General features: G+C 34.5%; 1 protein-coding gene across 1 annotated transcript; it reads left to right on the top strand.

Annotated features, from left to right (window-relative positions):
* Positions 1 to 3,248: 3,248 nt before the first annotated feature.
* Positions 3,249 to 18,213, top strand: LOC128559137 (TATA-binding protein-associated factor 2N-like). The gene is made up of 2 exons (XM_053550308.1): positions 3,249 to 3,302; positions 17,824 to 18,213. The coding sequence occupies exons 1-2, from the start codon at positions 3,249 to 3,251 to the stop codon at positions 18,211 to 18,213; spliced, it is 444 nt and encodes a 147-aa protein (XP_053406283.1).
* The last annotated feature ends 810 nt before the right edge of the window (positions 18,214 to 19,023 follow it).

The raw sequence follows: 19,023 nt of genomic DNA, 5'->3' as shown, positions 1-19,023 counted from the left end.
TGGCAGTTTGAAAGTTAAGAAAATTGCTGATCATGGAGGCAGCCATTTTGTGTATTTATGACGTCATTTACACACTGCTGAATTCTTTTTTTTAGCAAATAACCTTTTAAATAGATTATTGCTATATGTTTCTTGAATGTAGTATGTAAAACATGCTAATTTCTTTCATTAAAGCTGGAAAAAATAGAGAAAATATTTTACAGAAATAAGTAAATACAATTCAAATATGTGTCTAGAAATTTAATAAATCCGCCATTTTGTTTTTTGTTGCCATGGAAACAAAATGGCCACCATTTTGATCAGTATTTAAATGCTCATAACTTTCTTATTTTTAAGTCGATTTTGAAAATTCTTTCACATCTTTAAATGTTTAAAAAATTCCAGCAGATGGAATTAACATCAAAACAACATTGCAAAATGAATAAGAGCGCTTTTGAATGGATGCAGTTAAAGATCAAATTTGTGAGTCCTATAAAAAAATGAAAGGCAAAGTATTCATTACCTTTTCTAAACTAAAACCATTTTACATTGACAACAAGTAACGTTCCACACAAAGATGGATGTACATTTTTTGAATTTATACCATTGTAACACCCAAATGGATAATAATACAATTTAATATAATTACTATCTATGTTATGGAATCCCAGAGGTATTCACTTATCACATAATGAAAATGTTGAACACATTTATATCGGGGATATTGAACTAATAGATATTGAACAATTAAATGTTATGCTAGATATAGTTTAGAGAGTACACTAAATTGAGCGACTTGGTTTATGTATGTTAGCAACATTTTGTATAACTGAAGGTCCCTGGAGCAATTTTTAAAAATTGTGTATGATTAAATATTACTTTTAAAACATTATTTACCGTAATAGTCATGGCTCTATCAAATTATCATCAAGAACATGAGAACACATGCGAATTTCTATCGAGTTTTAAAAGTATTTTAGAAGGAAAAAGTAAAACAATTTCTGAAATCTTTAATTATCATTGAAAACAGAATTCAGCTCATGCTTTCGCAAACCAGACTTCTACCTTGATTCAAGCATATACATGTATATAGACTTTAGCGAAATATAAGCTACATGTTTGATCAATAATAAAATCTGTAAAATGATCTTTAGGAAGCAAAAAATGCAACCAAGAAGAACAATAGCAGACTCGGTTTGATTGAGTCTGTTCATGAGAGGTAATGAAATGTGCGAACCTCTCACGCCCCCTAGCACCGGCTTAAGCGGAACTCTATTATAATATGTTGAATGGACTCCATGATCCCAAAGGACCAGATAATAAAACAACACTGAATCCAAGTACGGAGATACTTTTTACAGCCTCCACACGGCACTTAAAGATTGCTGTTGTGATAGTTAATAACATCTGTAAAAAGATCCTTTGGAAGCAAAGAATGCAACAAAGAAGAACAATAGCAGACTCGGTTTGATTGAGTCTGTGTAAGAGAGGTAATGAAATGTGCAAACCTCTCACGACCCCTAGCACCGGCTTAAGCGGAACTCTATTACACATATGTTGAATGGACTCCATGATCCCAAAGGACAAGATAATATAACAACACTAAATACAAGCAAAGGAACATAGTGTACTGAATTGTCTACATTCTACAACTCGAAGACAATTTCAAATGTCTCAGAAACAATTTAACTTCTATTAGAACTGTTATCTAATTGTAATTTACTGATACAAATGTATAAGGTTTGCAATTATAGATAAGCGTGAAGAGTAAATCAAAATTCAAATCTTTAATGAAATCTGGGAAAAATGTAATTGTCTCATAAAATGTAGTTAGTTGTCAAATGGAACTTTCTAGGTAATGATAATTAGTTTGATCACTAAAAATCACTAAAAAGATTTAAAGAATACATTAAATGTGTATGAATGTTTGTCTTGCTTTATCTATGTGTTTAACATTCGTGATTTTTGTTGATGTGGAATGCATTTTTTGTTTGTGTTGTATGCGTATTTGTTTGTTTGCAATTTATTCTGTAAAGCACTTTTGAACGTGTACATGTACATGAAAAGAGTGTTATATAAATGTGGTATAATAATAATAATAATAATAATAGTAACGATTTTTAGAATTACGATATTATAAGTTTTTCAATTATGATTGAACTATTTTCTGTTTTGTGAGCCACCAAATTAAATATTAAGAGAGCAACTTTAAATATAATGACAATCCTGCTGGAATATGGTACACAGTCTGTGTACATACTTCAAATTTTGTTTATCCCTTCAAAGTATTCGCCCTTGAGTCCTTGCACTTCCGCAGCTGAGAAATCCAATTGGTGAACGCTGCAGAATAGTCTCTCATTGGCATGGTCTTAAGTAAGTGAAAAGTACCGATCCCAAGTGCTTTATTTGATAATTATCAGTGCCCTGGCTGCATCATTTTTAGCCTCTAACAGAGGAAAACATCACAAGGACTTAGATCTGGTAATTAAGCGGATAACTGATTCATAATACTTTTTCATCTCTCAGAAACTTTTGAACGATTGTACTTTTGTGAGCAGTAGCGTTGTCAAGGATCAACTGGAGACCATGAATACCAGTCATTGGACGCATTTTTTTTTTCATTTTCGTTTGAGAGCTTTCAGTACTTTGTCTCTATAAAACTTTCCAGTGACTGACTTTCCTGACGGTGTAGAAGTTTGTACAAAAGTACCCCATTCGGTCTTTGTTGCAATAACTTTTGTGGACGCAACGCGGCTGTCCCATCTGTCAAGAGTTGTTACATTGTGAGATCAACTAAATTTGAGAACTTTTTAATGTTCCTTTAGCACATTTGCCCTATTGCGCTTTTGCTCTCGGGTTAACATGTGAGGCACCCATAAGGCATACATATTTCTAAGAACCTAGTGCCTTAAGATAATCGCATGAGTTCTCCCCGTTGCCATGCCAAGGAAAGACACCATCCCGCACACCGTGTATCCGGCGTCTTCATCAATCAGACGTCTAACAGTAGCAATGTTCTATGAATCACTGCTGTTTAAGGCCTGCCAGGACAAGCCGACAAGCGCTGTTTTTGATTAAATTTACGTACCAACCTGAAAACATTTTTCGTCGATACTACAGACTTTCCTTATTACGTATGCTTTTCACTGAGTATTTGCATTGCGGGTATTTCTAAAGACCAACGTGCTTTAATGTACGCTCTAATTTCAGATTTTCAGAATTTTCAAATTTTTGTTAGCTTTTCATAGCTTTCCATTTTGCTAAGTGCAATGACTACACCTGATACAAAACTAAATCTCTCCGAATTCAGTAAAACTTTGCAGGTTAGTAAAGGAGGAAAGCACGACTTTCTTGTATGTCAAACTCCTACGGAAGCCTGCAGTTGTCATTATTTTAGGATGGTCCTCGTAGGGTATCGGAAGTAATAAAATAAGTTTAGAGGGGCTCACAATTATTGTTTACCTTAACCTTGCTAAAGTTCTACAATGGATTGGTCCATCATTTAATTTGGGCAGTACCATTTATTATTCAAAGGGGTGTTCTTGGAAATTTTACTAACAGAATAATGAACAGTGTAGACCATGATCGATCTGCAGGGACGAGAAGGCTAATCTTGGTCTGCACTGGTCGCAAAGACAGAATCACTTGTCGTCAGCATGCTTAAGGCTAATATCTCCAAAATAGCAGTTCATTTTTCTGATAATCTGTTCTTTAAGTTAGTTCTACTTTTCAGAAGTAGACTTTTACAGGGTTATTTGGAAAATAGACTTGCTGTAAATACATCCTCATATGTGTAAAAATGGTGTATTTGTTTGGACGTAATTTCTGCGAAACAAATCAGCTGCTTCTAATGTAAAAAAACAAAGAAAAATATCAAACAGGGAATGTCACGCACCAAAAACGTAGCCTCCTCAAAACGAAACCCCCAGCATGCAGACGCGTGCACCACACACACACACACACACACACACACACACACCCAAAGCCAATACATAAGGACAAAACGAACAACACACACGCACACAAAGCCAACACATATGACGAAACGAACAAACAAAGGAACACAGTGGGACACCGCATTGGAAACCTTAACATAAGCATAACGTAAGTAATATCAAGTAAACATTACGTGAAAACAATTTTTCTGCAGCATTATCCTTCCTTCCTCCTTACAAAACATTTCCTTTGTATTGGACTGATGCAGGTTGTAAGAAAAAAAATGGGATACAATTTTCATCTTGATATCTATGTTAAATATCATTCAATTTAGTCTGTGAATAAAGGAATTAATCATTACAATCATAAAAGTATTTTATAAGGAATACATAAAGCAATCATTTTTATCTCTGTAAACCTCACAAATATCTGTTTTATTGTCCTTATGTCTAGTGTTTTATTGAATAATGCAGAATAGTATAAGTTATCTATCTTTAAACGAAATAAATAGTTATCTTTCTATTACGCATAGACTGTTCGTTCTGCTTGTCATTTACGTTTTTATAACTAAATATCGGTTTAGTGACGGAGTAAACACAACTGCTTCACCAATGTGATTACTGTGGCAACAAACTTAACAGAGCTTTAAAACATATTTCCTCATTAACAGTATAGCATTGAAGGGTTTTAAAATTTAAGTTTGTATAAGTAGAGGATTTTACTGATTGTAGATTTATTTTTGACATGACCTAGCCATGGCAGTTTATGGCCATGGCAGTTTTTGGCCACAGCACAAAACACAGCTTTGGACAATTAAAACTTAAGTGAGATTATGATATGATAAGTCTACACACTTTTGTCAGAAAATTTGTATAAAAAACCATCTTCCATGGCAATGTTACTAAGGCAAAATGGTAAATGCTCTTGCCATGGTATAATTATTTTGCCATGGCAAAAGACCAATCTGACATGGCAAATTCTTTTTGTCATGGCAAATACATTCTTAACATGCTTATCTACAAAAAGTAGTAATGATATAAAATAAAATTATACCAACTTTCAAACAGGCTACTAACTTTAACAATGTAAGATAGTTTTCATTTTAAAATCTGTAAATAGCTTAAAAATAAAGGCTGAATTTGCCAGATACCAGCGTGGCAAAACGAAACCGTTGGCTGTTTTAAGTGAAAACATATGGAACAATATTAAAGCAAAAATTGCAGATTGTTTTGTGATACATGCAAGCCACTATCAGACAAACTGACATCAACATTTTGACAAATAAATATACATCTTGCATTCTTACATGCCCATGTCTCTAAAGGATATGAGCCGTGCCATGAGAAAACCAACATAGTGGGTTTGCGACCAGCATGGATCCAGACCAGCCTGCGCATCCGCGCAGTCTGGTCAGGATCCATGCTGTTCGCTAACAGTTTCTCTAATTGCAATAGGCTTTGAAAGCGAACAGCATGGATCCTGACCAGACTGCGCGGATGCGCAGGCTGGTCTGGATCCATGCTGGTCGCAAACCCACTATGTTGGTTTTCTCATGGCACGGCTCATATCAAGATGGCTACAATATTCCTGTTCATTCTCTACAATATCCATACTCGTATGGTTAAATCGTGCCTTCTTCGTTAGCCTAGGATTTATATTTCTTTCGGTCATGCTGCCGTGCGACATGCTACATTCGGTGTATTGGCTTGTCGTAAACTTACACCGTTCCTTCACCATTTGTCTATGTTTTATATTTACTGATGATAGATATAAAATTGGTTCCTGGACGGGGTGAATGTGCTCACTCATACGCATGAACAGTTGACAGAAATATTTTCTCAAGTTTAAGAATTGCAAGCACATACACTCTCCCTTGTCACTATGCAGAATTCAGTATAGCACTATGCATAATGAGGTTACCATAATGTACATCTCTCATTATGACAGCAGAGCGTGCTCGGAAGCTTCCGCTGAACCACGGAAAAAATACGACACTGCGTATTGTAGCTACGTCTTTGGTAACCGGACCTCTAAACCTGTTTCATTTGTCGAGGCGTCCAGCAATCACGTTTCAAAAGGCCGGTGTATCATCAATGTTCATACATGTTATTTTATTGCAAAGGCCTTATAAGATACCGTTCATCTCTACAAGTAGCATTAAAAAGCTATTAGATCCATCAACATTTTACTGGCGGCTGCGTTTACTATTCATTGAAAACCTTCCTTTAAATTGTTAATTATGTTAATACGTTAAAACGTTCCGTTAACGTTGGTATAGAATGATATTTTGATATCATTCATCCTCCAGTATGACCGTTTTTACTTTTTTCAGCATCACAAAACTAAATACTGTTGAAAAATATCCTGAAACCAGACATTAAAGCCATACATAATAAACACATACTTAACAAACACAAAATGCTAAGCGTTCATTCTTTTAAGAATTATCTAAAGGCTTAAACACAATTATAAACAACACATATTGTATATATCAAAGTACCAGTGATCAACTTTCAGGTACATTATCCAAATGACTCCAAAGTTCACGTGAGACAATTGCTGACCGCAGTGCTCTAATTTACGTTGTCAAAATGCATCAATATCAATACACACAGCAAAATGTATATATAAGCATCAAAGTTCCTTGCAACCACACAATTAAGAAACCACTATGTTCCTTTCATCAATGAGTATACACCATTGCCGCTCCCATGAAGACACGATGTAAGTAACCACTAGACAATATTATGAATATAGTATGTCAGATTATAGCCTGTCCGAAAGCAAGACGAATGTCTTAGGAAAATGATGCAAGCACGATCAAACCAAACCGAATACCAAATAAAGGCATGGACATGTAAGATTGCAAGATGTTTCAAAATGTCAACTTGTTAGACAGAGACATGCTTACGCAACAAAGCAAGATCCAGTTTTGTTTGGGTTTTTTTTGTTTCAATATTGTTCCATAAAAACACGCACGTACATGGTTAACTGTCAGTGCAATGAGAGTTATACTTTTATTTTCGGTTCATATTTGGCCATAACTTTCAATTATTTCATTAAATTCTTACCGAGAAAAAGAATATGGATGTGTTGAATAAGATATGACTGGTTGTAGTTTAATCCTGTATCATGACATATGATATTTGACATGGTGATTTCTAACTACTTGTCCCTTGCTCTCAGTGTGTTCCTGTCTGTCTCCGTGTGTCATTTGAGGAAGCAGTCAAGCTTGAAAGCCATCAGCTGTGATGAAGCTATAATGTAATCCTCCTCTTTGTTATCTGTTGTTGATTAATATTGTTACGACCGAATTAATGCAGTTATTTTCTAGTAAAACATAAATAAATAAAAATAAAACGTTTGCAGTTTTAACCATAAAAATTATAGTTGATATGCCTGTTTCATCATATTTCATCGATTGTCAAACTATTTTACTGAATATTTGGCTGATTGTTTAATAGAAAAAGTACAATTAGGTATTTACAGTCACTTATAAAAAGTATGTTTTAACAATGAAGAAGAATTAATTCAAAGTGGTCTGAACTGATCCAAGAGGTTTGTCCAAGTGCATGCCTCATTCGTACTTCACAATAATCTAAACACCTTGCCTAAAACAGCGATATACGTTACTGCACTTCTAACAATTGAAAAGCTTTTGAATGGAAAAAGCAGTACAAATGCGGAAAAAATCTTTATATATATAAGTCATGTTTTTACATGATATTGACCTCCCTTGAGGTTTTATGCTTATAACTTCAATATTCTTGGTCCACTTGTAACTGTCTTCAAAATCTTGTGTTATATAACACTGGGGATAATGGTATTACGTTGTATAATTTCCCTCGCTGTGTTATTTGTCCTCTTTTCTAGTTCTTATTTGTCAATTTATCGGCTTTTATTAGTTCAAAGAAGTTAATGGACGCGGTTTCGCAGCTGAAACACTTTCCTACCAGTCAGTATACATATATTTATTCATTATATTTTTCTTAATGGAAGGAAATACTATTTTAAGGGGTGTACTTTAGGAAAAGAGTCTGAACTACTTGGATCGTAGAGTGCCGAATGCCACGCTGTAGTCTTAAATTATCTGGCAGGGCAATACGCGAGGTTAGAATAATTAAGAATAAGGTTTTTTTTTCAACTTTTACGTGTTTTATCATCTCGACTGAGTAAACAATGTGTACATATCAAATCTTTATTAAAGAAAGTTGAGTTGCCGTTTACAAAGACCTTGGCGTGTCTTAACTGTAAAACATATTCTCTATTTATGTACCCAAATACTCTATAAAGCATTCTCGTGGGAGTGAAAAGCCAAGTAAAACAAGTTATTTTCTCCAAGCCGATTTTTTACGGCGGGCTGCCAAATGGTGTCCAAAATCGCTTAGTTGTCGTTAATAATTTAAAACGCACTGCACTGCGTAGGTAGGAAGATTGGTAACTTTCTGAATGGCATCATAGGATGAACATAGTATATAACTATAAAAGGAATATGATGTGATGTGAGGATATTTAGTTAATTTGTGCTTTTTTGCAGGCTACAAAAGTTGTGTATATCACAAAGCGTAAGCATTTGTCCCAAATATATACTCTTAACTGAAAAACGGCGTTAAACCCAAAACAAGCAAACACATACACAAACCATCATTTTATATAATTAAAGTGTCTATTTGTGTTGTATGTCCCGTTTGATCTTACAGCAGGGAATTGTTTATAACTCCCTTGCCGATATTTAATGATTTGTGCTTAACACCCTAAAACCTAAATGTGAGCAAAGTAATTATGTTAAGTTCAAATCTTAGATACTCTAAAGTATTCTAATTCATGAATATCCTAATGGTTTGATTAATTAATTGCTCTTGTAAAGCAAATATTTATAATTTGTTTTTATTGAGTGTTTATTCATATAGACAAAAGTTAAGTTGTATACTTGTGACCCAGGTAATATAGTTGCAGATGCAACCACTAGATCTATAACATAAAACAACACAAGGTAACTCATTAAAAGTCTCATCTGAAACACAAAGTCACTTAGGGGTACCGGGATTAGTAAATTTGAAACATTCACAAAAATGCGTTGATAGCAGTGAAAAATGTAAGTGCAAAATAGTGTAAATGTTTTACATTATGCTTAGGACTTCATCTTATCCAATTCAGTCGTTGTTATGATAAAAGAGCAAAATATCGGTTACAGGATTTTAAATTTTAAGGCAAAAAATGGCACAATTCTACAGCTAGTGACATCAGTCTCCTTTTATCTGCAAATAATTGACCCAAAAAGGTATGCATATTTCAAAGCAGGAGACCATACGTAAATAATTATTATAGTGAAAATGGGTCCCATAACCGTTTACTTTTTTCGTAAATTCAAGTTGCATTTAGATGGATGGACTGTATTTTGATGATTCGGTTTAGAACAGACCATTTCTAAGAACCTAAAGCATTCGTTTATTTTACACAGCAATTACCCATTAGTTATATATATAGCTATTAAAACATCACAAATGAATGCCATCGACGTACAGTTACCTCTTTTTTCCAGAAAACTTACCCGTGCAAAAAAAACAAAATTGTCCCATGCCACTTTCGTACAAGACTCACCAATTTAAAAGGCATTGACCTTTACAGAATAAAGTACTTTTAACAATAATATAGTATCGGAATTGTGAATCAGATACTTGAGCGATTACTACCAAATAAAATATGTTATAAGATCCTTCGGAAGCATAAAATGCAGCCAAACAAAATAATAGCAGACTCGGTTGCTTTGTATGCGGGTGTGTGTGTGCGTGTGTGTGTGTGTCTGTCTGTCTGTCTGTCTGTGTGTAGTGTGCGCGTCTGCGTGCTGTGGGTTTCGTTTTGGGGAGGCTGCGGTTTTGGAACGTGGCATTCCCTGTTTGATATTTTCTTTCGGTTTTTTATGGAGTCTGTTCATGAGAGATACTGGAAAGTGCAACACCTCTCACGCTCACTAGTACGGTGCCCCTAAAGTGACATGTTACACACATTTTTTCCAATTAGGTAATGTGAGACTTTTTTTATTTCGTTTAAACGAAATCATTTCGTTTAAACGAAATCATTTCGTTTAAACGAAATAAGTTATTTCGTTTAAACGAAATAGTTTATTTCGTTTAAACGAAATGATTATTTCGTTTAAACGAAATGATTTCGTTTAAACGAAATGATTTCGTTTAAACGAAATGACTTATTTCGTTTAAACGAAATAACTTATTTCGTTTAAACGAAATCATTTCGTTTAAATCATTTCGTTTAAACGAAATAAAAAAAGTCTCACATTACCTAATTGGAAAAAAAGTGTGTAACATGTCACTTTAGGGGCACCGTACACTAGCACCGGCTTAAGCGGAATTCTATTACATAGATATTAAATGAACTCCATGATCTCAAAGAACCAGAAAATATTACAACACTGAATCCAAGTACGTGGAGACATTTACAGTCGCCACACGACACTTGAAGATTTCTGTCGTGATAGTTGATAAAATCTGTTAAAAGATCTTTTGGACCATGAAATGCACCCAAGCAAAATAATAGCAGACTCGGTTTGATTGAGCCTGTTCATGAAAAATGATAGAAAGTGAAACACCTCTCACGCTCCCTAGCACCGGCTTAAGTGGAATTCTATTACATAGATATTGGATGAACTCCATGATCTCAAAGGACCAGAAAATATTACAACACTGAATCCAAGTACGGGGAGACATTTTCTTGTCCTTACGTGTTGGCTTTGGGTGTGTGTGTGTGTGTGTGTGTGTGTGTGTGTGTTTGTGTGTGTGTGTGTGTGTGTTGTTCGTTTTGTCCTGATGTGTAAGCTTTGATTGTGTGTGTGTGATGCACGCGTTTGCGTGCTGGGGGTTCGTTTTGAGGAGGCTGCGCTTTTGGTGCGTGGCACTCCCTGTTTGATATTTTTTTTTACGCTCGCCACACGGAACCTTTTCTAACTTGTTTTCAAAGTATCTTATTTTTCCATCATTTTAAATCAGAAAACATATATAAATAATACATAGAATTCAGTGTAAGATCAAAATATATTTTACCGAGTGAACACCTAATGCAATGTTTTCACGAGTGAAGAAGCCACGAGTAAAACTGTAAATTATGGTGTTCACGAATGAAATATACGTCGAGCTTACATGTAAAACAAACAAAGTTTCTTTTTATTTCATGTTTTGACAAAATTTACCGATTTTTTATATCCTTACCAGTGAAAAAAAAATATATTTCATATTTTTCACTGAGAAAATACCAGATAAATTTCACTCTTTTATTTCGACAATTCACTGACAAGTAGCAATAAATATAACTTCACTGATTGTTCGTCTATGGATTCGGTACTAGGTCAATTATAAGCAAATTTCCTTGATTTAATTTTTGCAAGCATTATATAAGCTGACGTTTTGACAGACTACCTCATGAAAAAGCGGAAAATATGGCATTGTAATACCCAGTAGGGTAATTATACAATTCAATGCAATTATCAATGACGTTATGTAATCCCAGAGCAATTCTCCAATCACAGTGTTAGAATGCCGAACACAATAGTAAGTGAATCAAGAGCATTCAATTTGTTCATCTTACACGTTGCATTAAAGGTGATTACGATAAAACACGGTATATTCCACCCTCCCACCCGTCACCTCTCCCCCACCCCACTCCCCGTTCCCGCCCGCAGTTTCTGTTCATTTTGTCAACATCCTGTATGGTGAGGAAAGAAAAGTTTCTTATTTTTATTAAAGTTCAACGTGGCTTTTCCTATGGCATGTCAAACGTTGCTAAATTGTACATGTATGTTATTATTATTGTATGTTTGTTATTGTTATTCAATGTCGTGTCATTCATATTCTAAAAGTTGCTGTTGTTATTGTATATGTCGTTATTCTTATGGTATGTTCGATATTCGTATGGTAAAAGTCATTATTGTTATTCTATGTTTCGTTATTCTTATTGTATCTTTGATATTGTTATTCAATGTCGTGTCATTCATATTCTAAGTCTTACCATTGTTATTATATATGTCGTTATTCTTATTGTATGTTCGGTGTTCTTATGGTAAAAGTCATTATTGTTATTCTATATTTCGTTATTCTTATTGTATCTTTCATATTGTTATTCAATGTCGTGTCATTCATATTCTAAGTGTTACCATTGTTATTCTATATGTCGTTATTCTTATTGTAAGTTAAGTTTTCAAAGTTTATTGTCCGTTCTATACATGTTTACATACATAAAACAATCATTATACATGGAACATACATGCATAGCCAATCTATTAAAGATTTGTAACAGACAATTATTAAAACATTTTACATAGTACAATGAATAGCACACAAATACAGTCCAAACTCGATAACCCGAACTCGCTTAAGTTGAACTCCCGCTTAAGTCGAACATATCTTTCAGTCTCAATCTAAATTTATTCCAATCTGACTTTGTTTAAATTGAAAATGTTTAAATCGAACCACGACTATTTAAAGTCAAAGTATTTACATTGGTCCAACCGACTTCGAGTTATAGAGTTTCAGCTGCAGTATGAAACTACTTGATATATACATATCAAACAGATAAAATTCAAAATACCCTTGTTAATCTTAGTTTAAAAGCTGCCTTAAAATCTATTTACTTAAAACACTGAATTATTAATACTATGGCAATAAGCTCAACATTACAAAATGGTATAAAATAATGGAACATGTTTGGTCAGACCAAACATATGTTAGATTAACGAGAGCATTTTGAGTGATAGATAAATATCATCAATACTTTTAAACAATGGATAAATTTACACTGGCCTAAAATAGTTTGACATTTAAAAATTACTTAGTAATTTTACTATATACATGTCATTTATTAAGAAATTGACATCTTCGATCAAGTATTGCACAGCAGGATTTTGCACTTAATCTCAATAATGCTGGGTTTGTTAACACAAATTTAAGCTTTTCAAGATCAGACAAAGATTCAAAATTTGAGTTACTGGAAATTGCCTTCAAAATTAAGGGTTTCCTTAAATCTTCATATAAGTTACAATTCAGTAAGACATGTATTTCATCCTCAACCGTATTACAAAGAAAAGGACAGGTTCTATTTTCAACTTGTAACCCTTCATATCTGCCCGTCTCAAGACGGATGGGAGCTACCCCACATCTGAATTTACACAATGCAGATCTATGTGAAATAGGCATAATAAGTTGACAATATTCTTCAACTTTGTATTCAGGTTTCAGTGTACAATAAGTTCTGAGCTTATTTCGGCCTCTACCACTAGCACTTTCTATTCTATTTATACCAGTAAACCAAGCTCTTAGGTAATTTTCTTCAACATTTTTAGTGATCTTGTCAATGACATATTTCTTAGGTACATATTCAGAAATATTGTAATCAATTTGAGATTCCTCAAACTTTTTCTTGACATGGAAAAACCAATTTCTACAAGAAGTACCCAACTTAGAGCTAGCCCAGACTGCTATTCGTTTATTGAGCCTGGTCATTGCAGTGTTACAGATACGAGACACAAAGCTAGAAACAGTTTTCCATTGACGTACCATAGTAGGAGTCCAGGCCATCTCCCCTGCAAGAGCCAAATTAGGGGTATATCTTCCAACTCCTAGGAAAAAGCGCATAGCACGATTATGAACCGCATCTACGCATGAAAATGACCTGTGCCCCCATATGGCCGCCCCATAGTTGATGACGGGCCAAACAATAGCATCATACAACTTAGTGAATACATCATATGGTACTCCGCCAATAAGCTTACATTTAGCAATGACAAGGCCCAGTGCGCGACTTGCACTTTGAGTAACTGCTCTAACAGTAACATTGATATCTAAATATTCATTTAATACAATGCCAAGGTAAGTATAATTGTCAGTTAATGCAATTGTATCATTACCACATCTAAAAACAAAATCTGTTCTATGCTTATGAGCTGGTCTAAAATGAACAACATTACTTTTGGTAAAATTAATATTCATATCATTTGAGATACACCAAGTATTTAAGGCATCTAGAAGTATTTGGAGATCTCTGGCATTTTCTGCCAATAAAACAATGTCATCGGCAAATAACAAAATACAAACATTTTCGTTACCGATATCTATACCAACATTGAATGATTTAAGGTAGACAGCCAAATCATTGATAAACAGGTTAAATAATATTGGCGAAAGAATACAGCCTTGACGTAAACCACAATGTACCTCAAACCAATCTGTAGAAAAGGCATTGACTTTGATTGTATGTTCGATATTCTTATTGTAAAAGACGTTATAGTTGTTGTATATTCATTATTGTTTTTGTAAGCTTAATATTCTTATTGTATGTGCGATTTCCCGCGATATAAATAGCACAGCGACGCTATACAAATACAATCACATAACATAGAATAAGAATGACACGTTTTGTAAATAGAATCGTCAGATATTGAACAACAATGATGACTTTTACCATAAGAATATCGAACATACAATAAGAATAACGACATATACAATAACAATGGTAATACTTAGAATATGAATGACACGACATTGAATAACAATATCAAAGATACAATAAGAATAACGAAATATAGAATAACAATAATGACTTTTACCATAAGAATATCGAACATACAATAAGAATAACGACATAAACAATAACAATGGTAAGACTTAGAATATGAATGACACGACATTGAATAACAATATCAAAGATACAATAAGAATAACGAAATATAGAATAACAATAATGACTTTTAAAATATGAATGACAAGACATTGAATAACAATAACAAACATACAATAATAATAACATACATATAATTTAGCAACGTTTGACATATTTTCCAGTTGTATATGCTTTTTTTTTCCAAAGGAATGATATATTTGATACGAGTGACAGATAATTGGCGTTCTCGATGGCAATGTGGTTGTGCTCAGAATTTCTCTAGTTTCTTCAGTCATTCTAGTAAAATGATAATAGAAATCAGTTTCTAACTGCGACATTCATTTTCAAACTCATTGTTAACTTTTCACCTGTTCTACGTCAATATATTATACTAATTTACCAATTTACTAAATAGATCTTCTTTCTTGTATTCATTTTGTCAGGGCGCTATATAACACAATTGGGAATGTCCTTCCTATAAAACAACTGACCCATCCTGTCATTTTATTCGAATTATTGTGGAAAGCCAAAACAACATTGCCACGAAAAAAAATCAATGATCTGTCGCTCTTCCTGAATAAAGTTAATCATGTTGAATTTAAAAATAACACTTTTGAGTGCTTAGAAATTGGTATATCCTCTAATAGTTTCTTTAAAAGCTTTTAGTTGCTACTGTTTTTAATGTACATATGAAGTGGATGAGTACTGTTACAGTAATGACTCAGGGAAATATAACTTTCATTTTCTAGAAATGTATCTTCACCGATAAGGGAGACAATTCATTATTTTCACAAATGCGGAACCTAGGTGAATAGCATTTTTTTAAGTTTATGTCATGATCTCATAATTTTACGATTGATGTAGCTACAAATGAACTGTGTATTGGTCTTACACCATGACATGTGCATGATTATTAAAATAATTCAGATCATTATAATAACACAAAACTTTAATTTTCGGTTAATTATACACGTTTTACAAATATCAGTGTGTACATTTAAAAATATTTTAACAATATACCATTTGACATTTTATAAATTTACTAAGTATAAGTTACGATACGAATTATGAGATGTTAGAGCTATTTAAACACTAAAACGAAACAACAGAGCGTACACGAATATCCTTGATTATGAATTAGGCAACGTTTTGCGCGGAAATCATCGTAAATCCACATCATTCGTTGAAACAGTAACTTGTTACACTGCAGTAACATTATACACAATCCTTCAAATGTTTATACATCATACTAATAAATTCTTATTCATAGTCGAACTTTCTAAGGAGAACACGTCTATTAAAGAGACCACATATTTTAAGAGACCACTCCTTCAGTTCCTTTTTGTCCTGTGAGTACATTTTCCTCTGGCCTTATATGGACTTCTATTAGTTGTACTGTAATCATCAACCAACCAACACAAACTAGTTTTGTTAAAGTATCGTTGTTAGTTACTAAAAAGAGATCTTTAAAAATGTGTTTGTTTCAAATATACATTTGATTTTATACATCAGAATTTTTTAGGCGTTTTGGGATTGATTATGCTAACATTCCATTTGCAACGCTCTATCCTAAATCAATACCAGTGAATATGAAACCTTAACGACGTGACTTGATACGTATAAAGTAATTTGTTCTGTTGCTCCAGCCAGTGAAGCTTTCAGACGTTTTAGTGTCCGGTTTTCCTGTAATTTGTTACAGTACATGTTTCGAATAACGCGGTCAGCAACACTCGTATATCTGAATAGAAAAAGTGGAAACTCCACAGGTCGCTCAACACGACAAAATCGAAAATGTTGCAGGCTCGGTTTGATTGAGCCTGTTCATGGACGGTAGTGGAAATGCATGCCCTCGCCCGCTAGCCCCGGGTTGAGCAGAAGCGGGTTGAAGTCGCATTTCATTTTGCTATATATCAATCTGAAAGTACTAAGCTATCCCTACGATTAGTTTTACCCTGCTCAACATTCTTCCCTTCCTTTTACGCTATCTTTCATAATTTAGATGTACATGTTGATGGATATTCGAAGCAACCAGTCTGCTGTTTCTATTTATGGCGGGCTAATTTCGGATCTGGCTTTTGCAGTGCTCTGTGCTTTCAAAATATTAACCCTTTAAGTTACCTTTTTTATTGCATGTAGAGCTGTTATCACGTAAGTACTTAACCAATTTGCTTGAATGCTTTGCTTGTCCAAATATCGAGGAGATTGACGCGAAAGTTAGATCTGTCAAATTCTGAAAACGCAGAGGCTTGCAAGACAGACCGAAATTCCTGCCATGTGCTTGACTGATCCGCCTAGCAATAGCGTGTTTTATCCGTTATAATGTAAAAGTAATACTTCGCACATGACTTTAATAAAATAAGATTATGATCAAAGACTTTTGTAGCCTAATTAACAGAAGCATATGTCAGTTGTCTTTCGGAAACAGCTGCACTCTCAAATACAGAACGTTAGAATAATTGTTTTACCTCTTAACATAAAATGAATATCTTTGCACAAAAACAAATATCTAACACCAGTTCTTAACCTTTAGCCTGGTGGCGGCAAGTGACTCTGCCTTTGCGACCAATGCAGACCAAGATCATTCTGATCAGTTAGTATTTTTTTCAGTGAACATCCCGTCGAATAATAAGTGGTACTGCCAAAATTGAATGATGGAACAGTCCATTTTGGAAATTTAGCAGGGTTAAGGTTAAGTTATAAGACATTTTTTGCTAGCTTGATATATAACAAATATCATACTTCTTTCACTTTACTAGATATCTTAACATTAATTCCATCTTTTACCGTCTGCCAAATTGTCTGTCTGGCAAACGGCAAAAATTTGATGTATTGTATTTCAACTCCGGTTTACATAATAGATACATCATGTGTCGTAAACTGATAGGTCTGCAAAATCTCCAAAGATTTGAATTTCATTATTGTCCTCAATCCATTTTCACACAAATTTGTCTTCTCGAATGATTGCATCATAGATCGGTGACAATTGAGCAACTTCGGCAAAATATGGAATACTGTTTTGCCTTAATACTGCATCTAGTGTTCGAGTCTGAAGTTCTGTCAAGAGTGAAATCTATTTTTGAAAAAGCAATATTTTCCTTGAAAAAATATAATAGGCATTCTTTTCGCGTTACATTCTTTTCGCGTTACATTCTCTTCGCATAGACGGATTTTGTTCTAATGCGTAGTAGAAGTATTAAAAGTGGATTTACTGTTATTAATAAATACATTTCCGGTCTAATATAGGTGAACAACGTTCCGGTAGAGGTGAACAACGTTCCGGTAGAGGTGGAGAACGTTCCGGTAGAGGTGGAGAACAACGTTCCGGTAGAGGTGGAGAACGGTAGAGGCGGAGAACGTTCCGGTAGAGGCGGAGAACGTTCCGGTAGAGGTGGAGAACGTTTCGGTAGAGGTGAACAACGTTCCGGTAGAGGTGGAGAACGTTCCGGTAGAGGTGAACAACGTTCCGGTAGAGGTGGAGAACGTTCCGGTAGAGGTGAACAACGTTCCGGTAGAGGTGGAGAACGTTCCGGTAGAGGTGGAGAACGTTCCGGTAGAGGTGAACAACGTTCCGGTAGAGGTGAACAACGTTCCGGTAGAGGTGGAGAACGTTCCGGTAGAGGTGGAGAACGATAACGTAGAGCAGTTTTATTGTGAATAAGAAAAGAAACCAATTGTTTTAAATTTCTTTTACAGTTTTCGAGTCAGTTACAAATTCTCTTTAATCTAGTAATCTGTATCTACTCGAAAATACTTAGTCTTACGTCAATTCGTGTGTTGAAAATTTCGTAATTAGGTGCTGATGACTTCTTTACAAGAAATAATTGAAATGTCTGAGAACACATAAGAAATCTTGTAATTATCATGTTCTAGTAACATGGAATTAACAAGATGACAACATAATTTGTGATGTTTCACAAACCAAAAGATAATAGGTAAGATTAGATTTCTCGGAAGCACAGAGCACTAGAAACACAGCCTCATTTGCAAAGTAGACCAACAACAAACAGAAGCTGTAAAGGAAAAATATTACAGACGGGTTGCTTCAAAAATCTAACAGGTACATATAAATGTATGCCAAATATAGATAGAGAGGGCCGAAGTGGTAAGGGGTAGAAATGGGGTGAGGGGTGGAGCGGGGAGAGGTTGAAGGGGAAAGTAGAACAAGGATGAATATACAAAGGGAATGTTACGTTCCTTAATTACAGTTACACTACAACGTAAACCACAATAGCGCAGACATTCATGTACCAAAGATAAACACACAACCACACCCAACTAACTAACATAGAAAAACAGACAAGTAAGATACAAGAACACTGTAGGGCACTGCTTTAGACACACAAGCACACAAACGCACACCTATAAGCAGGAAAAAACAATCGTGCACCGCCTTAGGATTCCGGCAGCCAAAATAAAGGTGGGCACGAAAATTAACTTATAGTA

Source organism: Mercenaria mercenaria, chromosome 8, assembly GCF_021730395.1.
Source record: "Mercenaria mercenaria strain notata chromosome 8, MADL_Memer_1, whole genome shotgun sequence".
Taxonomy (NCBI): domain Eukaryota; kingdom Metazoa; phylum Mollusca; class Bivalvia; order Venerida; family Veneridae; genus Mercenaria; species Mercenaria mercenaria.
This window is presented reverse-complemented; position numbering and strand designations above follow the sequence as displayed.